The 27,133-nt window shown below is 42.1% G+C and overlaps 1 protein-coding gene across 1 annotated transcript in view; it reads right to left on the minus strand.

Moving 5' to 3' along the window:
• Positions 1-23,211, minus strand: part of OBI1 (ORC ubiquitin ligase 1) — a 46,392-nt gene extending 23,181 nt beyond the window's left edge. The window contains exons 1-2 of the mRNA XM_089680460.1: positions 23,055-23,211; positions 4,219-4,354 (exon numbers count right to left, since the gene is read on the minus strand). Of these exons, the coding sequence (XP_089536586.1) occupies positions 4,219-4,354; positions 23,055-23,126 (208 nt within the window). The 5' untranslated portion in view covers positions 23,127-23,211. The remainder of the gene's footprint in view (positions 1-4,218; positions 4,355-23,054) is intronic.
• Positions 23,212-27,133: the final 3,922 nt, after the last annotated feature.

Genomic DNA, 27,133 nt, shown 5'->3' on the forward strand with positions numbered 1-27,133 from the left:
CAAGTTAGAATGCTGTCTGCGATTGTTTGAAGAGGAGGGCTTTGTGTACCCCCCTGCTTGTTGATGTATGCCGCCGTAGCCATATTGTCTGAACATATCTGCAGGTGACAGTCTGTTAGATCTGCCTGAAAGGCATCTGACGCTCGTTGGATTGTTAGAAGCTCCCTTTGATTCGAGGATCTCTGAGAGCTTCCTCCACGTACCATGACCCCTGGGCCGCTCTGTCGCCTAGATGGGCTCCCCAACCAAAGCTGCTGGCACTGGTCGTAATGATAACCGGATAAGGTGTGTTCCACTCCAGACCCTTGGTTAGATTGTATTGCTTCCTCCACCACCAAAGGGGTTCAGCCGGATTGTGAGATCCAAAGCAGATCTGTCCCCGTTCCAAACCCTCAGAAGAAAGGCCTGCAGTGCCCGCTGGTGGAATCTTGCCCAGGGTACAGCTGGGAAACATGATGTTATGAGACCCACTGCCCTCATGACTTCCCTTATTGTTGTGGACAAATTGCTCTGCAACCCTGCCAGCACCTGATCTATCCTATGAAACTAGCCATGAAAAAACCTGGGTAAAGGATGTTCCTTACAAAGAAGATTGATTCCATCCTGAAGTGTTTGTATCTTAAAGACTGATTGAGTGGACACAGGTTTAAAATAAGTGAGACTTGCCCGAGGGCTTTCTCACTAAAACCCTGGGAATAACACCCCTTCCCCCTACTCGTTCCGGGGAACTCGAGGAAGGACCTGCTGATCTACCAGGTCTCCAATTACGCCACACAGAGCCTGTGCTTTTCCTGATCCCTGGGAAGGTTGGTTACCAGATACCTGGCAGGGGGACTGTAGTTGAACTCTAGCCTGTACCCTCTATCAAGTCCAGAATGTACAGGTTCAAGAAGATTTAAGCCCACTGAGGGAGAAAGCTCCCCAGTCTTCCTCCCACTGGGACGCTCAAGTCAGAGACTTGGCAGGGCCCTGAAGAGGATTGAATAAGATCCCACCCTTACCCTTGTTTTTGTGCCCTGTCCAATGTTTCTTGGTCTGAACATCCTTAATTTGTTGGACCTGCTTTTTTTGGTAAAAAACCCTCCTGGAGTAAGATCTTTTCTTACTCTCTGGAAATGCCCTCTTTTTATCAGCCGTACGCTCTAGAGCCTCCTCGAGACCTGGACCGAAAAGGTTATCGCCCGTAAAGGGCAATGCACAAAAGGCGCAGTTTGGATGTGGAATCCCCAGCCTAGGTCTTTAACCACCCTTCTGTCTGATTTCACCAAGGCCCAAGTCCTCGCGGCTAGCTTAACTGATTCAGCCGAGGCATCTGCAAGGAAACCTACTGCTTTAAACAGCAAAGGAAAGGATTTTAGAATTTGCTGGTGGCACAGCTGTGCAATAAAGCCAGCTTAAAGCTAATAGAGGTGGAATTCCAGGCCGTGCGGAGTAAGATTTCTCCCCCTTTATCCATAGGATTCTTTAGGGCCCCCATATCTTAAAATGCTAAGTCCGTCCTCTTAGAAACATTAGATAGGGGGGAGTCCAACTTTGGAAATTTGCTCCATGGCTGGGATCCCTCGTCCTCAAAAGGAAATCTGTTTTTAAGATTACCTGAAAAAAAGGGGCTTCCTTTCAGGGTTTTCCCATTCCAGCTTAATGGTATCAACCAGGGAACTATGGACTGGAAAGTCCCTAGTCTTTTTTGCACGTAGACCCTGATACATGAGGTCATGCTTAGACAGATATACATCCTCCTCCTCGATCGCTAAGGTTTCATAGATAGTCTTAAGGAGGTCATCTACATCATCAAAGGGCCAATTTGTACCTGGAACCTCGGGAGGAGCAAGCTTCACCGTCGTCCTCCTCTGAGTCCAAACCTGCCTGTAAGGAAGCAAGGGACCTAGGATCTTCTTCCAGGTCCTCCTCCCTTCCCGATACTGCCGTACCAGCTGACTGCGTCCAAGGCCCCAGCGGTGTCTGCATTTTATCCAGCAGGGATCTAAAAGACTGAAACGTAGCTGTCAAGTCATCCTTAATGGAGGCGAGAACCCTATGGCAGGCTGTAAATGACTCATCCTTAATTAGGCTATCCACGCAATTGTGGTATAAGGGCTTTTCCCAAGCTGAACCCAATTTTGCCGCACAAACTGCACACTTCTTCTTAGGGGCCTGACTGTGTTTTGTCCTGGGTTTTAACCTACAACAAGCAAAAGACACAATACAGAAGATAATCAGCCCCAGGCTCCTCATCCAAACAACACTGTGCTGGGGGAGATCAACGAATGTGTGCCCCACTGTCACGTGCAATTCACAGACTGGGGAAAAGAAATCCAACCCCAGGAATTACCAAGAGGGAATTCCAAGATCCCAAGCCTACCTGAGGGAAGCCAGTGCCTAAGGAACCGGGGTCCGCTTGCTGAGAGGGGCCAGTGCCTTCCATCATGTCCCTTGTGGTGTGGTATCCACAGCCTCTGCTGCATTTTTCACACCGCACGAGCCTGATGCCTGCGCTGCCAATGCAGACTGGAACCAGGAATCTCCCTGCGATGACGTCACCGCAACCGGAACTTCTGCTGTTTGAAACGCAGTTGCTCCGCCCCAAGAAGTTGCAGCTGCCTGCCCATCTCTCTGCTTCCACAGCACGAACCAATCTCCCCAGGGGAGATGGGGCGAGAAAGCCCGAAGCTCCATCCTGCTATACAGGGCTCGGGTAGCACCAGCATCGTCGGTGGTCCTCCTCCTCTGAGGAATGGAAGGACACCATGAGAGCAGCCTCACTCCTCTGAAGTCATGGAAGGATCACGCCGGGCAAGAGGAGGTACTGTACCAAAAAACGGGAGCCACCAGCACCACCCTTGAGATTAGAACTCCAATACAGGTTCCTTTGAACGTGTACCTATCCTTCCGGAGGAAACACTAAAAACTGAAGAGGGAGGCCTGGAGGTCCGCAGTTTAAAGTACTGTGTTTACGTGTGTCCTGTCCCAGAGGGAGGAGCTCTACGTCTCAAGGGGGCTGTCCTGGAAGACGTTTTGAGAAAAAAAACATTATAAAAATCATTGGAGGGCAAACTGAGTTTCCAGCGCAGCTAGGGAACTGACCATGCTGTGCTCTGTGCATGCACCCTGCCAACATCCCCCCACCTCCCTGACTCCCATGGTGATTGGGATACATCGGGATTTTGACAGCAGGTTTCAGCCAATGATTAATAGCAGAGACCTGCTGATCAGCTGTGTCCAATCACAGCTCAGATACTTGTATTGACAAACACATAGGGCTCTGTACAGAGGGAACAATCTGTCAGTTTCTCATTCCTGCAAAGGGATGAGAAACTTAGAGGTCATTTAGTAAAAGCAGTACACATCACACATAGTTAGGCACACATTTAACCCCTTGATTGTCCTAGATGTTAAGCCCTTCACAGTCCATTTCATTAGGACAGCGATAGCATATAGTATTAGTACTGATCACTGTATTAGTGTCACTGGTAATGTCAGCATCAGTCTACTTCTTACTCAGTGTCAGTTATTGTCAGACTGCCCGCCACACTATCACGATCCTACTATAAGTTTCTGATCACTGCCATTACTAGTATAAAAAAAAATAAAAAATAAAAATAAATCAATATACACTTATTGTTTTTTTTTTTTTACCTAAGACGTAACAAAATACATTTTGGCCTAAATGTATGAAGAAATTAATTTTTTTTTATTGGATATGTTTTATAGCAGATAGTAAAAAATTCTGGGTTTTTTCCCCCAAAAGCATTTTTGGTCTTTTTTTATAAATCTAAAAAAAATATAAAAAAAAGACAGTGGTGATCAAATGACACCAAAGAAAGCTCTATTTGTGTGGAAAAAAATAATGTAAAATTTCATTAGCGTACAGCATTGCATGACTGCACAATTGCCAGTTAAAACAGAGCAGTGCTAAAAAGCAAAAAGTGGGCTGGTCATGAAGGGGGTAGAACCTTCCGGAGCGCAAGTGGTTAAAGATGTGTACAGAAGCTAAGAGCTAAATCCACTGCCAAAAAAAGAAAAATTATATTTCAGATTCCATATTCAGGTGTCTAAAAGAAAAAGAAAAAAAACCAGAAATGTATTTTGTACATGTACAAAACAACTCTACATTCCATTAAAAAAAAAAGTCAGAGTCTACAGGGTTTGGTCTTATTTCATCTTAAATTGCAGCCATCCTGAGTGACATTTAAAGAGCTAAAAAGCCATTCGCAATACCTATGATATCTTTGCAGGGATTATCAGGTGTAATAGGGACTCTGCAAGCTGGACATTGGTTATTGTTCTTCAGCCACAAGTCAATACAACTTGAACAGAAAACATGATGGTTGCTGCAAACAACAGGCTGCCGTACCTGTAAACAAGAGGAAAAAAGCCTTATAAAGTCTATACAGTATATAGATGGCTAATAGTACAGCCAGAAAAAATATAAAATATTACCAGTTCATTCAAATAATTACAGGTGACAGTCTTGTATTAACATTTATGGAAACCTGCTTCTCAGCTCCCTAGAATTACCTCCTTTATTGGCTTGAAGACCTTATAAATGAATGTACCATTTTCCTAAATGTGCTACACAAACCACTTGTGGGCTGGTATACGTCAGAACTGAGGATTAAAACCCAACTCCAGCCAAAATTACAGATTTTTTTTACATTTTGAGCATGGAAGAGTTAGAAATTCTGGTAAAACCCAACTCCAAGAAGCTCACAAATAATCCCTTGCAGTGGAGGTGTACCCATACTGCAATGGTTGATTGCTTGTTTAGGTCTAGACGACCAATCCTCTGTTCTTCCACAATGCTAACCCGGTCCCTGAAGCATCTTCTCCCCCATCCTGATGTCACCAAGACAATGATGTGTTGATGCTGAGGGTAAGGTTAAAGTGCAAACATTCACCCCTAAACTAGCAGGTAAATTGTTACTAAACCCAGGACCCTGCATTCACTATATCTGGTCTCCCACAGTACACAGAACATGGAAATGCAACTATTTCCATAAATATAAACTGCTAAATACCTTTTTTTAAAAGCAGTTAGAGCAGTCTTGTGACTATCAGTGTCCAGCCGTGCACTGGTTAAAGCTTGTAGGAGTACTCTTTTTGCTCTAGGAGATGCAGAACCCCTAACTCTCTCTGGACAGTGCTGATTGGCCCTGTGCTGATCACATACACTCTTCCAAGAAAAAAACAAAACAAAACAAAACAAAACCAACCTCTCTAGCAATACACACCAAACTGAGCATGTGCAGTGTCTCTCCACACGATATGGGGATAAGAAGGGTGCACTGGAAGAAGGGGAGGATGAGAGAAGCCAGGATCAAACAACATTTTCACACAATGCAGAGGATTAACCCCTTAGGTTCCATAGTGAGTAAATTAAGCATGCTTTACTGCATATACAACTGATTTTGGTTGTGGGTTTAGTACAGGGTGGATAAAAATCAATGATTTTTTTTAAAAAATTAAAAAAAAATCAGATTTTTTTATTTAAATCAGATTTTTTTTAATTAAAATTGGATTTTTTTTTAATAAAATGCTTTTTGAGGAAAATATATTACCATCCAAACGTTATTCCATCATGAAATAAAGATTCGTTTTTTATTTATGTAGAATAAGGCTGTATATGTTTAATTTTTTTGGTAAAAAAATTCCATTAATCCATTCACAATGTCATGCTCTTCCAGAGGTTTTTGTAAGATTATTGGGCAGTTTCTCTGCCTACAAAATATAATCACAGATGCTTGGTTTACTTTTGCAGTTATCAAAACTGAATTTGACTCAGCGGAGATCACATGCCTCTTCTTCACAGCAAAAATGTTATAACATGAACAGAGTTAAGAAAAAGACCTTCATCCTAACTTCTACAAACCTATGAATACAGAATCAACCCCTTCAGTGCTAAGTTTCAAGACGTTCAGTGAATAGAATAGAAACAATATTTGTCTGATTGTTTGGAGTGGAATAGATCTGCACAAGAAGAAAGTGAACCTAAGTGTGAGGAGGAAGGGGCTGACAGTCTAAGTTTCTTAAAATATATATATTTTGTTTAGCCAAGTTAGTTAACAAACATGGATGTTTGTTTAAGCAAATAACATATGCTGTAATGTTATTGTTTCAGTTGAATAAATCTATTTAAATTGTTATTATTAAGGTAATGATTATTTTTCTCCTTCCTAAGTACAACAGAAAAGTTGTCCACATATGAATGATTAATCTATTAAACTGGGGATAAAAAAACTAATATGAAAAGTTGTTATTCTAAAAATCTTCATCTACTTGCATATTAAAGTTATACCAGCAAGAATTAGTCTTTATGTAGAAAACTAGGATTTAAATCAAGCCTTACTGACTAGTGACTTACTGACTTAGAATTTAATGGATAAACCCATTTTGTAGTGTGTAGGTGGGTAGTACAATTCTCAATATTTAAATTACATGAACAATATATGAAGATTGCCATTGCTGAGCACTCTTTCCGAAAAGTCTAGTCACCTGGAGAGGACTTCATCTAGGAATGACTACGTCTGTCTATGCACTGAAGAGGTAAGGGTGCAGAGGCAAGGGTGGGTTCTGTATAAAGGGAAAGCACCAATTGTATGAATGAAAACAAATCTATCAATTCCCCCATTCACACAGTACAGTGTGGATGGAGGAATCTCCTTTGCCAGCTACTGTACGTAGACAGCTCCAGCTCCTGCATCTGTCAGAATACCCAAATAGTGACTGCTTCTGACTGGATGCTCATCTTCAGTTAGAAGGCTGTTGGGAGGAAGGGTGCCAAAAGGGCCATCCACAGCTAGAAGATTGGTTGGTTCATCAGGAACCAGCCTAACTTTACTCTGTGTATTGCCAGCTTCACACACAAGGAACCAATTCTTAGAGAGAGCTAAAGAAGTGAAGAATCAGAGGATGGTCATATGTGGAGGTTGACCACTCTATGTGACAGGTAAATATTTGGCAGCTTCTACTATGCTTTGCAGATTAAAGGAAGCATTGGGATAAACGAATATGAAATTTAGGTTGAGACAGTATCTGAACAATGCAAAATTAGTAATGGTGGCATATAACTGACTAAATGTACTGAACAGTGAACTAGAATTAATTCTCTTATCAGACAAAAAGATGACACACATGGTTATACATGGATAAAAAAAAAAAATCATGAAAAAAGTTAGGTTTTCTCTGCAATGATTTTATAAAGATGGATGCGTACAGTGATGCAAATTCTCTACTAAAATAAGTGATATGTTTGATACATATGTCATGTTCCCTCCAACTTCCACTCACCTTCCAAGAACAAAACACATGGTTGATCTGTTTAACCACAAGCCTACAGGGCACTTATACCCCCTACCTGCCCAGGCCAATTTCCTGCTTTCAGCGCTGTTGCATTTTGAATGACAATTGCGCGGTCATGCAACACTGTACCCATATGAAATCTTTATCATTTTTTTGTGACAGATAGAGATTTATTTTGATGGTATTTATTCAACTCTGGGTTTTTTATTTTTTCTTAAACAAACCAAAAACCACATAAAATTTTGAAAAAAAAAAAGTTTTTTCTTAGTTTTTGTTATAAAATTTTGTAAATAAGTGATTTTTCTCCTTCACTGATGTGCTCTAATGAGGCTGCAGTGATGGGCACTGATAGGCTGCACTGATGGACACTGATAGGTGGCACTGATGGGCAATGACAGGCATCACTGATGGGCACTGAAAGGCAGCACTGATATATGGCACTGATAAGCAGCACTGACAGGCGGCACTGACTGGCACTGATGGGTGACACTGAAAGGCAGCTCAGATGGGCACTGATATGTGGCATTGATATGTGGCACTGATGGACACTGGCACGTGGCACTGATGGACATTGACAGGTGGCACTGCTGGGGCTACACTGATCATCAGGGCACACTGATCATCAGTACTTCAGACTAATACTATTTGTGTATTCTAGCTACCAATAGGTTTTATATTGAAACTGCTGTCATTATACCACTGGGCCCCAGTCCTACCATGATGCTAGGTAGAGGAGCAGAAATGTTGCCACCAAGATGTCATTGTTCCATTGTGACAAGCCTACATCTGCGAACAAAACGGACATCCCACAGAATGAAACCTGATCAGTGAAATTAAATATTCCCAAGCTGATGCACTTTCACTTGAAACCATGCCAAATTCTGTTGAAGAGTGTGCTCAAATCATATATACATACTTTAAGGACTCCTGCACACTGGATGTTTGTAACACTGCTGTAAACAGTGTCTGGGTTTTTTTTTTTCTGCCTCTAGATACCCCTGCATGTTAGCCTATAGGGTTGATTTACTAAAACTGGAGAGTGAAAAATCTGGTGCAGCTGTGCATGGTTGCCAATCAGCTCCTAAATTCAGCTTGTTCAATTAAGCTATGCCAAAAAAAAACAAAAAAAAAACAAAAAACTGGAAGCTGATTGGTTTCTATGCAGCGCTACACCAGATTTTGCATTATCTAGTTTTAGTAAATCAACCCTTATTGTTTGTGTCTATGCACACATAAGCATTTAGATGCAGAAAAACAAAAACACTGCCAGGGCATCCAGAAACATCAAGCATGCAGATGCGTGACACGTATAAATGTGTTTAAATCCTAGGCACATCAAGCTCTTGAGAGTTAATTCATTTCAATGACCAGCATAAATTATTATTCTGGCCAATGAAATTAATGCCAAAACATTTGCCACACTTAAGTGCATTTACAAGCACCAAGTGTTATTACCGCCACAACTCTGCTGCCTGGTGGAAAAGCATCTAAGAGAGATGGGCAAACACCCTGTGTGCATGAAGCCTAAAGAGAACTGCATAAATGTACACCAAAATATTGAAAAACATTTGTGAAAAAATCTTATCCAATCTAAAGAAATCCACCAACTATTATACAATGAAAGGCTACAGTGGGGATCGAAAGTTTGGGCACCCCAGCTAAAAATTTGTATTAATGTGCATAAAGAAGCCAAGGAAAGATGGAAAAATCTCCAAAAGGCATCAAATGACAGATTAGACATTCTTATAATATGTCAACAAAAGTTAGATTTTATTTCCATCATTTACACTTTCAAAATAACAGAAAACAAAAAAATGGCGTCTGCAAAAGTTTGGGCACCCTGCAGAGTTAATATCTTGTACTGCCCCCTTTGGCAAGTATCACAGCTTGTAAACGCTTTTTGTAGCCAGCCAAGAGTCTTTCAATTCTTGTTTGAGGTATCTTTGCCCATTCTTCCTTACAAAAGTCTTCCAGTTCTTTGAGATTTCTGGGCTGTCTGTCACGCACTGCTCTTTAAAGGTCTATCCATAGATTTTCAATTATGTTGAGGTCAGGAGATTGTGAAGGCCATGGCAAAACCTTCAGTTTATGCCTCTTGATGTAATCCCTTATGGATTTCGAGGTGTGTTTAGGATCATTATCCATTTGTAGAAGCCATCCCCTCTTTAACTTCAGCTTTTTCACAGATGGCATCAAGTTACCATCCAAAATTTGCTGACATTTTATCGAATCCATTTTTCCTTCTACTCGTGAGATGTTCCCTGTGCCACTGGCTGCAACAGAACCCCAAAGCATGATTGATCCAACCCCATGCTTAACAGTTGGACAGAGGTTCTTTTCATTAAATTCTGTGCCCCTTCTTCTCCAAACGTACCTTTGCTCATTCCGGCCAAAAAGTTCAATTTTAACCTCATCAGTCCACAGAACTTGTTTCCAAAATGCATCAGGCTTGTCTATATGTTCATTTGCAAAGTTCAAACGAAGATTTTTGTGGTGAGGACGTAGAAGAGGTTTTCTTCTGATGACTCCTCCATGAAGACCATATTTGTACAAGTATCTCTTTATAGTGGAATAGTGTACCACAACTCCAGTGTCTGCCAGATCTTTCTGGAGGGATCGTGCAGTCAAACGTGGGTTTTGAATTGTTTTTCTCACAATCCTGCGCGCTGTTCTGTCTGATATTTTTCTTGGTCTTCCAGATCTTGCTTTAACTTCCACTGTTCCTGATGACTGCCATTTCTTAATTACATTCCGAACAGAGGATATTGACATCTGAAAATGCTTTGCTATCTTCTTATAGCCTTCTCCAGCTTTGTGAGCGTCAACTATTTTCAGTTTCAGTTTTCTAGACAACTGCTTAGAAGAACCCATGGTGCTGATTATTGGGGCAAGCTCAGATGAGTCTGGGCATTTAAAACCTTTGAGATTGACATCACCTGGTCTTCCCAGACGATGAATGAGAACAATCCATGACACTGGCAGGTCTCAGCTTTGCAAAGGGGGCAGTGCATGCTATAAATTCTGCAGGGTGCCCAAACTTTTGCAGACGCCATTTTTTGGTTTTCTGTTATTTTGAAAGTGTAAATGATGGAAATAAAATCTAACTTTTGTTGACATATTATAAGAATGTCTAATCTGTAATTTGATGCCTTTTGGAGATTTTTCCATCTTTCCTTGGCTTCTTCATGCACATTAATACAAATTTTTAGCTGGGGTGCCCAAACTTTCGATCCCCACTGTATACTTAAAGAGGAGCTCCAGGTTTCTCTCCAAAAAATAAAAAAAATCAGCAGCTACAAATACTGTAGCTGTTAACTTACCTGTCCAGGGGTCCAGCGCCATCCTCACCTGGGCTTGTTCTTCATCAGCATCCGAGTTCACGACGCCAGCATGGCAAGAAAGGGAAACCGGAAGTGAAGCCTTGTTGTGTTTGGTTCCATAGTCTACTGGGACCTGTGAAGTGTTCCAGAAGACGTGGGGGTGAGGGGTTGTTGGGGAGTGTGGCGAACTGAGCGAGAAGTGGGAGCAGGCACCTGTCAAAACCAGTTACCCGCTCCTCCCAACCCAAAAATTGCCAAATGTGGCAGTGGATGGTGCAGACAAGTGTAGATTTCCCTTTTGGGTGGAGCTACACTTTAAGCAGGCCATACATGTAAAGATGGATAGAAAAATCTTCTGCTGCTGGCTATTGTATTTAAACAGCCAGCACCCATAGCAATATGAATACCCAAGCAGTGACTGCCCCTGATTGGCTACAGTTACTGTTCAACCAAATTTATTCCACCCAAATTCTTTGTTTTCTGAATCTGTTTGTTGAGCCTGGTGGTATCAGCAGCAAGGGGGCCTATGGCTTGAACTTTGACTGATTCAAGGCATGTATGGCCAATTTTATAGGATGGTCAAATATGCTCAGACATCTTTATTGTTTTGTTTTCTCACTAGCAGGATAGTTTTCCAAAACCAAATGTTTCTGCTCTTGTCAATACCAGGTGGGGGCAAGTGGCACATGCATTCAAAATAGGAAGAGATTTCCGTATACTGACACTGGCAGCATTAACAGGTGTGGGAGAAAATGGGGAAAATCTTTAGTCTTTAACTAGTTACAGACTTTGGGCATGCTATACACTCCCAAAAACCTTCATCATTGTTCAGAGGATGTGTGTAGCACATCCAGTATCTGCTTTTGGACCTCCCCCCAAAGTGTACCACAGTGGTCTCCAAAGTGAAGCCTGGGGGCCAGATGTGGCCAATTGCTTGCCTTTATCCGGCCCTTGGGGCATATTCCTCCCACTGATAGGAGACCCTGTTCTGCCAACTGATATCAATGGGGCACCATTTCTCACACTGATGCCAACAATGGGGCACTATTCCTCCCCACCCATACTAACGATGGGGCTCTATTCCTCCCACTGACACCAATGATGGGGCATCTTTCTTCCCCCTAATACTAAATGTGGCGATGTTTACTCTCACTGAAAATTTCCACTCCTGCTGGTCACAGTCCAGCCCCTGTAAAGTCTGAAGGATAATCAGCTAGCCCTGTGTTTAGAATGGTTGGAGACCCCCGGTATACCTTAATTGTTGGATGTGATTAATCATAGCTGCCATTACTGGGTCAGCAGCTCTAGCTGTCAAAAAGGCAGTCTGAATCAGTGATTATTAACAACATTGCTCCAGACCATGATCATACAACAATACAAAGTTACATATTGTTACTTTTGTATCATTCTGTTCATTCATCAGCAGATCAAAGGGATGAACTTACTGTACATCTGCAGATGATTTCAGTTAAAGCAACCTGAGATGTAAAAAGTTTTTTTTTTTAATAAAATGTTTAACCCCTTTATTAACTCTAATCATCCCTAATTAATTCCTTATTCTCTCACTTCAACTATTATTTTCATGCTGTTTTTTTTTGTTTGCGCCCATCTTGTTAACTATTGTATTAAAGTAGAAGCTCCGCTTGTTTACCTCCCCCCCCCCCTCTACTGCTATCTTTGGCACTTTTTGGGGGGAGGAGGGGGAGCGGATACCTAGTTTTGACAGGTAGCCACTCCCATTTCTGACTCTGTTCGCCGTGGCAAAGTGAGACAGAAGTTTGGCCCCCCTCCTTCCTCCTGCAGTCTTCTGGGACACTTCACAGGTTCCAGAAAACTGCCGGACCAATCAGGATGTGTAGTGCGACTCGTGCATGTACAGTGGGCATCCGGCTGTAAAGCCGCAAGTTGTCACAGCCTGGTGCCCACAATTGAAATGTCAGAGCCAGGGAAAGAAGAAGGAGTAAAGGGACGGCACAGGTGAGCACATTGCTGGACCCTGGGACAGGTGAGTGTGTTTATTAAAAGTCAGCAGCTACAGTTTTTGCAGCTGCTGACTTTTAATAAACACAAAAATGACTGGAACGCCGCTTTAATATTTAAACACTTTTGTTTGTTAATATTTTTTACACAATTACCAGCACACAGGTCACATCTTCCTATTCTGCAAATCTTTCAAAAAAAGTTCATAGAGATATTGGGCAAATGAGTGATATATTTCTGTTTCTTTGGAAAATGTACCTTTACTTGCGGCACATGAACTGTGGTGGTGTTTTTTTATGTACACTGGGTGGTCTAACCCAGGGGTTGGCAACCTTAACCACTTCCCATTCGGCCCATGTATATAGACAACCGGACGGGAGCAGTGCAGGAGTGGGTTGCCGTTCATAAACGGCGCCCACCATTTTAGTTTGTGCATGCTCCCTGGGAGTGCGCGGCACCGCGATCCAGTGCCCGCTGTGTCCGGAGGACAGTGAACACCGATCACTGTACGGGACCTCTGTGTGAGGTCCCGATCATGTGATCACTGTTTGGCCAATCAGTGATCACATGAATAGTAGTAAGCAAGATGTCACTTCTGACATCATTGCTTACTACGTGTGAAATCTGTGATTGATCACAGAGATCACATGGTACAAGGCTAGTCACAACAGCCTTGTACCATGTGACAAGCTGTGACCAATCACAGCTCTCACAGCATTTCTCAATGGCTGCAAGAATGCAGCCAGACAGAAAGAGAAATGATTGCTTTTACAGCCTTTATGAGTGTAAAAGCAATCAGTGTATAAAAAAAAAAAATCTTCATCGCCTCCCACAAGTAGTACAGTGTGGCTATGACGGTGACACTGTACTGCTAGGGTGATAGTATGTAAAAACAAAAAACAAAAACAAATCATATAAAAAAAAATATAAAAATGTAAAAAAAAAAAGTTTGGAAAAATATAATTTTTGGTTATAAACTAATTTGTTTTTTTGTTTTTTTTTACTAAAAAGATAACTAAATACATTTTGGCCAAAATTTATGAAGAAAGATTATTTATTTGCAAAATTTTATTTTTTCAAAATTTTTGGACTTTCATTTATATAGCAAAAAAAATTAAATAAAAATCCTAGTAGTGAATAAAATATCACCAAAATAAAATGTGTATCTGTCTAAAAAAAAAATGCTAAAAAATTCATATGGATATAGTGTTGCATGACCGTGCAATTGTCATTCAAAGTGTGACAGCACTGAAAGATGAAAATTGGCCTGGACAGGAAGGGGGTAAAAGTGTCCAGACTTGAAGTGGTTAAAGAGGTGGAGATCTACCTGAACAACATGGGAGATGTCAAAGATCACCGGGCACAGTGTCGCCTCCTTACACCCGATTTAAACCTTATTGCCATACTACCGTGCAATCACATGCACTGCACAGCAATCATGCGTTTAAACCAATTTATTGCCTCCTCATTACCTGTCAAACACACTTGAATCACTTTTCAGAGGAGCACTAGTGTCTGCTGCACTTCTGAATGAGCCTTTAGTTGCATTCAGCATTGGCACCCTTAAGGCTTATTTACACATAAAGTTGGGGGTGGTAAAACTCTGCAGATGAGTCATGGTTTTACCGTCCCCAGTCCCTACACACCTTGAGTTTCTAAGGCAGCAGCCCTACGTATACACATGCTGCAGCAGGAATTAACCTCCCATTTGCTTTTGGTGGGTGCTACCACCTGCCAAATCATTCAAGTAAATGGGGCCACTCTGCAACGCTTCTGCAGGGGTCCAATGGGTTAGCAGGTGGTGAGAAAGCAACACAACGCTGCCTACTTTAACCCCTTGTTTGCTGTACTGTTCAAGGTTGCAGGGCACTTGCAGAGCAGCCTCATTCACTTGGAATGGGTCATGCTTGGCAGGTGCTACAACCACCCACCAACTCCTGCTGTTCCCTACTACAGCTAGAACTTTACAAGTAGTCCCTCAGCATTGCACTTGGTTTGATGCTCTGGGATGGCAAGCCCAGACTGCGATCTACGGGCTGCTGACCCCTGGTCTAACCACACTGGATACATGGGACTGTTCTCATGTGTTTTTTACTTACAACCTAACTGTATGATGTAAATCTCAATCACAAAAGGTCGTCAACAAGGTAAAGGTAAAAACGCTGATGTCTTTATTATATATGCAGAGTAAAAATGTCCCAAATGACAAGCAACACTAACGCAATTCAGTCAAACAAGACCTTATATTAACATGTTCACGATCATCAGTCTCTAACCACAAGTAACCGATGGATGTGTGGATTTATATGAAAAGACTCCTGTCTACCTATCATTGCCTTATACAGAGCTCCAGACCACAGCTGTCACTTTCATCTGTCATTTGTGCAACAGATTATGCTGTCTAGCCCTAATCATAGATGCAAATGAGCCCCTATAGGCTGGGATCAGGCAGAGAAGGAAGAGAGACCCACCATGGACACTGCTAGGGCAGGAGCCTCTCACATCACACTCAAACATCCTCTTAACTCATCCATAACCCAAGGTTTGAACTTCCAGTTTTTGTACTCCCTGTGAGCTGGATCATTGCCGTTTCACTGCTCACACATAAATGTGCACAAATGGTGTTAAGGCCCACAGACCTTCCTCCCCGTCTCTAGAAACATTTAAACCTGACTAGGGGGAAAGAAATAGTCATACTTCCCTAAATAAAAATATAAAGCAAAAAAGGCAACGCTCCTCCTTAATATAATCTCAAAGTGCTGATACGAATCTAAATAAATCTTTAAAACAAAAAAGTGTATATAAATCAATATTATATATCTATCTCAGAAATAATAAATTATCTCCAGCAAAAAGTGTCCTTTTACAACTTATTCAGTAAGCCAAAAATGTGGGAGAAAAAAAAAAAATATATAAAATGTCCAAACACCATAAAAAAAATTAAATATATGTATAAGTGCTTTTATCTTCAATATTCAAACTTCATGTGAAAAAAGAACAAAAAAAAAAAAAAACACACAAATCACCGTGCACAAATCCACCACCAGATAGATTGGGTAAACTCACCAGAGCAATATGCTGGTCAGATTATAAACCAGCACAAACTCTTCTGCTCTGGGAGCAACGATCTACAGATGGATAACCAGCATATGTGGAATAATTCAAATGGCACTAAATTCTTCTCAGTGTCAGAATGAACTCAGGAAGTAAGAGGAAAGACTCATAGCGTAACACTGTATCAAAAATGTATTTATAAAAACACATATATTCCACTCACATTTACTGGTGTCTGAGCCGACACCAGCATGAATAGTGTGCACAGCAAAAATCAAACAGCCTGCTCTGGTGTACACAGAAACCAGAAGCTCACTGAATGCGGTGACGTCACCTCCAGAAGCCCCGCCCACATCACCTCCAGAGGCAGGGCTTCTGGAGGTGACGTCACCACTATCTGGTGGTGATTTGTGTGTTTTTGTCACATGAAGTTTGAATATGGAAGATAAAACTCCTTATACATATATTTTATTTTTTTTTCTGGCGTTTGGACATTTTATATATGTTTTCTCCCACATTTTTGGCTTACTGAATAAGTTGTAAAAGGACACTTTTTGCTGGAGATAATTTATTATTTTTGAGATACCGTATATACTCGAGTATAAGCCGACCCGAATATAAGCAGAGGTACCTAATTTTACCACAAAAAACTGGGAAAAACTATTGACTCGAGTATAAGCCGAGGGTGGGAACACCAGTGGGAAGAATCGTGCCTCATCATTGGTGTCAGTGGGAGGAATAGTGCCCCATCATTGGTGTCAGTGGGAGGAATAGTGCCCCATCATTGGTGTCAGTGGGAGGAATAGTGCCCCATCATTGGTGTCAGTGGGAGGAATAGTGCCCCATCATTGGTATCAGTGGGAGGAATAGTGCCCCATCATTGGTATCAGTGGGAGGAATAGTGCCCAATCATTGGTATCAGTGGGAGGAATAGTGCCCCATCATTGGTGTCAGTGGGAGGAATAGTGCCCCATCATTGGACGCAGTGGGAGGAATAGCGCCCCATCATTGGTGTCAGTGGGAGGAATAGTGCCCCATCATTGGTATCAGTGGCAGGAATAGTGCCCCATCATTAGTATCAGTGGGGGGAATAGCACCCCATTATTGGTGTCAGTGGAATAGTGCCCCATCTTTGGTGTCAGTGGGAGGAATAGTGTCCCATCATTGGTGTCAGTGGGAGGAATAGTGTCCCATCATTGGTGTCAGTGGGAGGAATAGTGTCCCATCATTGGTGTCAGTGGGAGGAATAGTGTCCCAACATTGGTGTCAGTGGGAGGAATAGTATCCCATCATTGGTGTCAGTGGGGGGGTGGAGGAATAGTGCCTCATCGTTGGTGTCAGTGGGGGGGAGGAAAAGTGCCCCATCGTTGGTGTCAGTGGGGGGGAGTAATAGTATCCCATGATTGGTGTCAGTGGGGGGTGGAATAGTGCTCCATGATTGGTGTCAGTGGGGGGTGGAATAGTGCGCCATCATTGGTGTCAGTGGGGGGGGGGGGGGGGAGGAATAGTGCCCAATCGTTGGTGTCAGTGGGGGGGAGGAAACGTGCCCCATCGTTGGTGTCAGTGGGAGGAATAATGCCCCATCATTGGTATCAGTGACACCAATGATGGGGCACTATTCCTCCCACTGACACTTGCTGACCCCTGTTCCAGTATGGTGCTGCTGCAGCCAGCATATGTGGTTGCAGCAGCACCTAAGCACGGCACACTTACCTGCATCTCCTTCACTCGATTTTCGCGGGGCCGCTCAGCTCCGCCTCCTCGCCGGTGATTGGCCGCCTGTGTGCCTTTCCTGAGCTACAGTTCTGGCGGCCAATCACCGGTGAGAAGGCGGAGCCGAGCAGCCGCGCGAACATCCAGTGGACGAACCGAATGAAGGAGCACCCGCGCTTCCTGGACCGGATCGTCGTGGGACCGGAGCCAGGTAAGAGACAGCAGCCCCCTGCAGACGTTGACTCGAGTATAAGCCGAGGGGGCCATTTTCAGCACAAAAAATGTGCTGAAAAACTCGGCTTATACTCGAGTATATACGGTAGATATATAATATTTATTTATATACACTTTTGTTTTAAAGATTTATTTAGATTTGTATCAGCACTTGGATATTATATTAAGGAAGAGTGCTGCCTTTTTTGCTTTATATGTTAAGGGTTGGATTAGCTGCACACCCCTCTCTCTCTATCTATATATAACATTTTACATATTGGTTGTTTTATTGATTTCCATTGGTGCTGTTCATAGTCTAATCAGATACTTACCTAAATCTTTGTGACTTTTTCTCCATACTTGCCTATTTTTGTCCTCCCTGGGTGTCTGTTCCAATGCTGTCATTTTTAAAATGCCTGATACTGATACGGCATATGCATGTAATGAAGCGCATGACATTGTCTGCTTCATCTTGTGCATGCGCCCTATGACATTACAGGCATCTGCTGGGGATAGAAAGTAAAACGCCTTCCCCGAGATCTCACAAAATCTTGCAGTTTGCGTACAGGACAGTAATGGAGACGTTTCCTTCCCAGGGGGCATATGTGCAGCTGGAGCCACATCAATATTTCCTTTAAGGAAAACAAGTAGGGAAAAAAAGTGTTAGGTGATTGCACATCAGTATGCAAAGACGCATGCTGAAGTGAAATATAGGGAAAAGTCATCTTTAAGCCTGGGTTCACACTGAAGAGCTGCAGCACACTGCGTGTGATTCGCACATGAACCACACCGCATTCCTGTGCAAATCACCTGCAAATTCTGTGCAGTGCGATTTGAGCCATACATTTTGCAAGTTCAAGTGCTACAGGTATATGTCCACCATGGAGCACATCAGCAATTTTATATTGAGCATACATGACAAACACATGTCATGAAACACGATATTTTGAAGAAAGAAATTTCTCACTGGATATTCTGGGACTTTTTATGAATTTTGCTATGTGCATTTGTTGATATTAGGTTAGTTTAATGTGTTTACTAGTATTTATGAAGTTTATAATATGCATATACACACTATACATACATATATATATATATATAAAAATAAATGGTTGGGATTCATTGCACGTTATCTATTCATATCACTTATTGTGTTTTATGCATTGACATGTGTTTGCCATTTTTATTTAAAAACATTTTTTGGCACATTTGATATTGGATTTATCATTGCACTTTATCTATTCACATTGTCAGTTGTAGCACTTATTGTGTTTGATGCATTTCCCTTTTTTTTTTCAATATTTTTTGCACATTTATATTGGATTACACACATTTTAGTTGTGCTACACTTTTTCTATATTGATTTCTAATGGTGTTTGAACGCACAACAGTGAGGAGCGGCAACATAACACAAAGGGTTTTGATATATATTTGGGCTAGCACAGAGGTTATCATTTGTTTGATTTGTAAAAGTTATAGAGCCAATGAACTATGGTATGTATACTGGAATTTTTTTTTCTTTTTATACTACTAATGGCATTGATCAGCAACTTATAATGGGACTGCAGGAGTGAGGCGGGCAATCTGACACTACCATCACCAGTGACATTAATACAGTTATCAGTGATAATACTATATAGTCACTGCCTGGGAAGGGGTTAACATCTATGGCCATCAAGAGGTTAAATGTGTGCTGCTTTTAATAAACGATCTCCAAGTTTCAGAGACAGATAAGATCACAGACAGATCACTCCCTCTGTACAGTGCTCTGTGTTGTTTACCAACACAGAGCTCTGGGCTGTGGTTGTACACAGCAGATAGGAAGTTGAATTAGCCTTGAATTATTGTCCGGTACTTGCTGACAGACTCTCGTTTTGTACTACCACAGCAGATACTTGTGGCAGGGGGGGGGGGGGGGGGGAGGTTGGGTGTCAGGGAGCATGTGCACCCGAAACCTGGAAGTAGGCAGCGATGTATGCACACATTGCTTTGTCTACAACAGCTGTCCACAGTATATTGCGGTTGGGTAGTCACGACGTCGTTAACCACTTGCCCTCCTGAGGATTTACTCCCCTTCCTGACAGGCCATTTTTTTGCATTACGGCACTGTGTTACTTTATCTGCCAATTGCACAGTCATGCAATGCTGCACTCAAATGAAATTTACGTTGTTTATTTCTGCACGAATTCAGCTTTCTTTCTGTGATATTTGATCACCTGTGCACTTTTTATTTTCTGCGCTATGAAAAAAAAAGACCGGCAAATTTTGCAAAAAAAAAAAAACCAAACAAACAATATTTTGGACTTTTTGCTCTTAAACATGTCCAGTAAAAAATTAAAAAAATCTAATTTCGTCATAAATTTACGCTAAAATGTATTCTGCGACATGTCTTTGCTAAAAAAAAATCCCAATACGTGTAAATGAATTGGTTTAAGTAAAAGTTATATTGTGTTTACAAATGGCGTATAGATACTGGGAATTTTTTTTCCTACTAGCAATGGCAGCGATCAGTGACTTTTAGCGGGACTCCGGTGGACATTCTGACACGGGGGGGACTTAGTGTCACTGACACCCCCAGTTACACCAATACAGTGCTCAGTGCTGAAAAAAAAAAAAAAAGCACTGACACTGTACTAATGACACTGGGCAGGAATGGGTTAATATGGTGGGCGATCAAAGGGTTAACTAAGTGTAGGGAGTGTTTTACTAGGGGGAGGGGGATGTGCTTCACTGTAAGCACACTGCTCTGGATGGCTGTGTACAGCCATCCAGAGCAGTGTGCCGGAGCTGACAGGGAGGAAGACTGTAAACAAAACAGTCTTCCTCCCAATCGGAGATGCTCGGTAATCACTTGGCAGATAATTACTCACCAGGACCCGGTGATTGACAGCCACGGCCGCGAATGGTAGCATGGGTAGGGCTCGCCCTAACTGTAAATGCAAAATCACGTATATATATATATATATATATATATATATATATATATATATATATATATATATGTGTGTGATTTTGCGCACCCATACCACCCTGCAGCAGTATTTCTGCTATAGGGTGGTCAGTAAGCGGTTAATATACAAAGCACTTCAGCGCACGAGTGCAATGTGAACAGGGCAACCAGAGAACAATGGTTAGCTTTGTACAATCACATTGATCCTGCCGTGATCTATGTTAACATACATAGGGGTCAATTCACTCAGAGTTAAATAACGACTGAAAAAATGTGGTAAAATAATGTATGCGGTAAATGTTTTGCAAATGTGCAATTCACTAAGAATTCTGCAGTAAAAAACTCATGCAGTAAAATATCTGTATTGCGGTAATTACTGCATATTTTCATATGGTAATTTAACGCACGGCAGCTGGTTGTTAACCACTAGCCTACAGGGCATTTATACCCCCTTCCTGCCCAGGCCAATTTCCATCTTTTAGCACTGTCGCACTTTGAACGACAATTGCGTGGTCATGCAACACTGTACCCATATGAAATTTTTATCATTTTTTTGTGACAAATAGAGCTTTCTTTTCATGGTATTTAATCACCTCGGAGTTTTTTATTTTTTCTTAAACCAAAAACCACTGAAAAGTTTGAAAAAAAAATGTTTTTTCTTAGTTTTTGTTATAAAATTTTTTAAATAAGTGATTTTTCTCCTTCACTGATGTGCGCTAATGAGGCTGAAGTGATGGGCACTGATAGGCTGCACTGATGGACACTGATAGGTGGCACTGATGAGGAAGCACTGGTAGGTGGCACTGATGGGCATTGACAGGCATCACTGATGGCCACTGAAAGGCAGCACTGATACATGGCACTGACTGTCACTGATAGGCAGCACTGATAGGTGGCACTGACTGGCACTGATGGGTGACACTGAAAGGCAGCTCAGATGGGCACTGATATGTGGCATTGATGTGCACTGGTAGGCACTGATATGTGGCATTGATGTGGCACTGATGAACACTGACACAAGGCACTGATGGACACTGACAGGTGGCACTGCTGGGGCTACACCGATCATCAGGGCACAGATGATCAGTGTACATGTCCCTCCGCGGAAAGCCGATTACCAGCTCTCCTCTCCTCTGTCAGCATGACAGCTCGAGAGGAGAGAAATGCCGATAACCGTCATTTCCCTGTTTACATGTGATCAGCTGTGATTGGACACAGCTGATCACATGACCGAACTGACATCTTCGGCTCTTTCCGTGATCGGTGATCCACTGTGTCCGAGGGACACAGCGCACCACGCTCCCTGAGCTGCGCATGCACGGTGAGAATGGGAGGATGTCATATGACGTCCTCCCAGAATGAGAGAACCACCTTGCATCCGTCATATTACTATATGGCAGGCGGGAGGTGGTTAAGGGAGCCATCTGCGGCATCCCTAACAATGGATGACTCATCAGCTGTCAGCGGATGTCCCACTAACAGCTGAATGTAAACAAAACATGCAAGCAATTACAAATGATGGAAAAAAAACAGTGTGCCCCCTCCATCAATACCAGACCCTTTCGGTCTACTATGGAATTTAAATTTAAAATCCCACACCAAAATTAAAAAAAAAAGAAGAAAAAAGGGCCCTGGTATGGATTTTGGGGGAACGTCACACCAAAATGAAGAAAAAAAAAAAAGTGGTGTGCAGGTCCCCTCACAATCCTAAGAAATTTTGGGTCTGGTATGGATTTGAGGGGGGGGGGGCCCCCACACCATTTTTCCTAAACTTTTGGCATGGGGTTCCCCTTAATATTCATACCAGACCACTAGGGGTTTGGGAGGGGACCCCCCTTCACTGCATCTGAGAAAATACCGCATGTGATACAGCCAGCAAAACCCTGGTGACAAATATTGCATCTTTTTTTACTTTTTTACTTCTGTTTGTGAACTGGACTTAACAGCTTATCGCATGATTTTTTGCGGTATTTACTAACAAACCGCAGAATTGCTTTTTGGACATTTTGTTACCGCATGCGATCATTTATGCAAATGAGTCACGTGACAGTCATTGCATGTGGTAACCTTTAGTGAATTAACACCTTAGACATTTTGTTACCGGATGTGATCTATGGAAATGAGTCACGTGACAGTGTCATTGCATGTGGTAACCTTTAGTGAATTAACACCTTAGACATTTTGTTACCCCATGCAATCATCTATGCAAATGAGTCACGTGACAATGTTATCGCATGCGGTAACCTTTAGTGATTTGACCCCATAGTGTGAACAATTCCTGTTGCAGTCTTCATTTTTAAACTGCCATACCCTCACCTTGGGTTCCATAAGAGCCGGTCCCAGCAATCCCTACACTACCATTGTTCGTGTCAGGCAGCACTGACAGGTCACACCTGATACGTCCTCTGTGTCATTACATTGTTTCCATTGATGGTCCCCTCCAGCCGGCTCCCATGCCTGACCTCTGCTATCACCATGGAGGGAGGGAAGACCAGTGCCCCGGCTCTCCCTATACAAATCCTTACCTTGCCCAGACAGATGTGACAGCTGATCGGCAGAGTCAGAGCCAGGGTGACATTCTGTACGGTGTGCTCCATTGTCCAAGTCCGGAAAACACTACTCCACACTCCGCTCCATTCACTACAATGATCAGCTACGGATCGCCGTACAGACCAATCCCCTCCGTACAGGAGAACGCGCGCTCCCTCTTCCCGGGACCCGAGGAAGTTGGCGCTCTGCACACCGGAAGTGCGGGCACAGCCCGGAGACAGGTGCGAGCTGTGTGTATGGAAACAGAGGGGTCCTTCTCATCCCCTCCCTTGTTACTAGTGGAAGCCGTTGTCACCGAGGGAACAGGAGGAGTGGAGACACGGTGACACCTATCCTACAGGGGGTTTCCATCAGGAGACATTTCTATTGAACAGAGATATCTCCAGTGGGACAAAGAAGAAAAAAACAAACTTGAGAGCCTAGGGCTTATTGACATTTGCAGTTAGGGGGACGGTAAAAATAGACAATTGAGCCACATTTATTATAGACACTCTTTATGTATGTTTAGTGTTGCCACCTCGTCCCTCTAAACCTGAACACGTTAATTACATAGGTCATGGGGCTGATTAAGGTGGTAATTAAATGCATTTAGTTCCTTATCTGCATTAATAACCGCTTCCCCACTGCCCTATTGAAGAACTGCTACAGGGCGGCAGGGCTGCGCAAAATCACATTCGTGATTTAGTATTTCTGGGGGGGGGGGGGGGGGCGCATGTCCTACCCATGCTGCCATTGGCAGCTTCAGCTGTCAATCACTGGGTCCCATTCACCAAGTATCACTGATTGGGGGGGAGGTCTGTATGTAAACAATCCAGATCTCTCCCGTCAGCTCCAGCACGCTGCTTTCTATTGCTCTGCTTAGCAGAGCAATACAAAGCAGCGTGCTTATACAGTAAAGCATAGCACACAGTAAAACACACCACACACAGTTAACCCTTTGATCGCCCCACATGTTAACCCCTTCCTGCCCAGTGTCGTTAGTACAGTGACAGTGCTTTTTATTAGCACTGATCACTGTATTGGTGCCACCAAGAATGTTAGTGACAGTTCCCCCCCAGTGTCAGAATACCCACCGCAGTCCTGCTATAATTCACTAATCGCCACCATTACTAGTATATAAAAAAAAAAAATTCCAGTATATATACACGGCCATTTGTAAATGCTATAACTTTCACGTAAACCAATTAATTTACATGTATTGGAATTTTTTTTAGCAAAGACATAGCAGAAAACATTTTGGCCTAAATTTATGATCTTTAACATTTTTTACTGGATATGTTTTATAGCAAAAAGTAAAAATATATATTTTTTTTAAATTATGTGTTTTTTTGTTTATAGCACAAAAAATAAAAACCGCATAGGAAATCAAATACCACCGAAAGAAAGCTCCATTTGTGGGAGAAAAAGGCAATAAACTTCACTTGAGGGCAGCGTTGCATGACTGTGCAATTGTCAGTTAAAATAATGCAGCGCCATATTGCAAAAAATGGCCTAGTCAGGAAGGGGGGTAAATCCTCAGGAGGGCAAGTGGTTAATATGTGTTTGTGTTTAAAGGGATGAGGTGGCAACCGCTTGTATCCTATTGAAGCTTTTTTGTCCTGCAGGAGTTTGGCAGCAAAAACATGGTAAAAAGCTGTGTTCATTCATGTGTGCGTCCGCATTTGGCATCAGTACATTCTATTGACCAGAATTATGGCAATTAATGCATTAGTGCAGGGATACGACTAGTGTTAATGCTCATTAACCACTTGCCCTCCTGAGGATTTACCCCCCTTCCTGACCAGGCCTTTTTTTGCTGTTTGGCGCTGCACTATTTCAACTGGTAATTGCGCGGTCATGCAATGCTGTACCTCAAATGAAATTTATGTCTTTTTTTTCACACAAACAGCTTTCTTTCGGTAGTATTTGATCACCTGTGCGCTTTTTATGTTTTGCGGTATAAACAAAAAAGAGACCAAAAATTATGGAAAAAAAACAATATTTTTTACTTTGGGCTATAAAAAATATATAGTAAACTCAAAGGTAGTCATAAATTTAGGCCAAAATGTATTCTGCTACGTGTCTTTGGTAAAAAAGCCCAATAAGTGTATATTGATTGCTTTATGTGAAAGTTAGAACATCTACAAACTATGGTATAGATACTGCAATTTAAGGCATTTTTTGCTAAACAGAGCTGCACTAGTTTAACTGACAATTGCACGGTCATGCAATATGGTACATAAATGAAATTTATGTCCTTTTTTCACACAAATAGAGCTTTCTTTCGGTGGTATTTAATCACAGGTGTGCTTTTTGTTTTTCATGCTATAAACAAAAAAAGAATAAAATTTTTAAAAAAAAACAATATTTTCTCATTTCTGTCATAAAAAAAATCCCAAAAAACTAAAATTTTGTCATAAATTTAGGCCAAAATGTATTCTGCTACATGTTTTTGGTAAAAAATCCCAATAAATGTATATTGATTGCTTTCTGTGAAAGTTATAGCATCTACAAACTATGGTATAGATAATGGAATTTACACAGCTTTTACTTTCTGACTGGCCATCACATTTCTTGAGGTGCTAAAATATCAGGACAGTACAAACACCCCCAAATGACCCCTTTTCGGAAAGTAGACATCCTAAGCTATCTGCTGAGAGGCATATTGAGTCCATGGAAGATTTATTTTTTTTCCACAAGTTTTTGGAAAATTACAAAAACATTTTTGTTTTCACACAAAGTTGTCACTTAAATGATATATTGCTCACACAAGCCATGGGTATATGCGGAATTACACCCCAAAATACATTCTGCAACTTCTACCGAGTATGAGGATACCACGTGTGAGAGTTTTTGGGAGCCTAGCCACACATTGGAGCCTGAAATCCAATGACCACTTTGAAAGCCTGAAGGTGCGTAACTTCTTCATTTCACTTCCTCACTACCTATCGCAGTTTCGGAGGCCCTGAAATGCCAGGATAGAGTCAAACCCCAAGGAATTTAAAAAGAGGCATGGTGAGTATTTTGCATATCTCATTTTTTCTCACAAGGTTTTGAAATATAAAAAAAGAAAAGAAAAAATGTTTTTGTTTTCATTCTTCATTATCCAAAAACTTGTGGCAAGAAACGTGATCTGCAAAATACTCACCAAGCTTCTTATCAAATGCCTGAGAAGTCTCTGCCAGAAAAAGTATGTGGTATGCCCACCATTAGAATATACCGCCCTGCATCCACCCACTTCTAATGGTGGGCACACATAAAAAAGTGGCAAAAATATTATAAAATATATATGCCGAAGCATAGGGGCCATCCACCCACTGGCCACCCCAGGCCCCCATGCTTTGGCATATGTGCTCTTTAACTGCAGATGAAAATTCTTATCCAACAGTACTGTACACACCTACTTATGTATATTCTGAGAGCAAGACCCTGTTGATGTCAGAATAAACAAGTCGGTGCTGCAGCTGAATGACATCTTCATTTCTCAAGCAGGCTTTTTCGCCCTTTCTAAGATGGGTATTTACAAGCCATTGATGGAAGCCCAGATAATTAGGTCGCATGGTGCCACCTGCCAATTTCAAGATCGTACAAATGTCTAAATAGTGGCACGCTTGAATAAAAAGTGTCCACGTGTACCCCATACACGTTCATTCTCCACGGTAACCCCATATGGAAAAAGGATGACTCCAAGTCCCAAACTATCCTGCCACTGCTCCTGTCAGGGCTCCGGTATGACCAGAGATGTGTGGACCGACACAGGGAAACGCAGACTTCAGGTATAGTATAAAACAATACAATTTATTAAAGGCTAACATAAACACAGTGCAAACAAACCAAACCTCCAACAGATAATATTATGTACAACACCAAATGTAGTCCGGTGGGCTGGGTTGGTAGCAAACGCGCAGACAAGGTGCAAGGAGCAGCCGAGGTTGGTACAGGCAGAGTTTGTGCAGAGTCAGGATCAAAGCAAAGTCAGGATCAGGCAGGAAGCAGACAGGATGCAGGTACAGGGGCTCATGGGAACAATACACCAAGGCACTGACTGCAGGCCTGGCCATTCCTTAAATACACC

The sequence above is a fragment of the Staurois parvus genome, unplaced genomic scaffold (genome assembly GCF_062004578.1).
Source record: "Staurois parvus isolate SC_StPar_1 unplaced genomic scaffold, SC_StPar_1.0 ptg000243l, whole genome shotgun sequence".
In the NCBI taxonomy this organism is placed as follows: Eukaryota; Metazoa; Chordata; class Amphibia; order Anura; family Ranidae; genus Staurois; species Staurois parvus.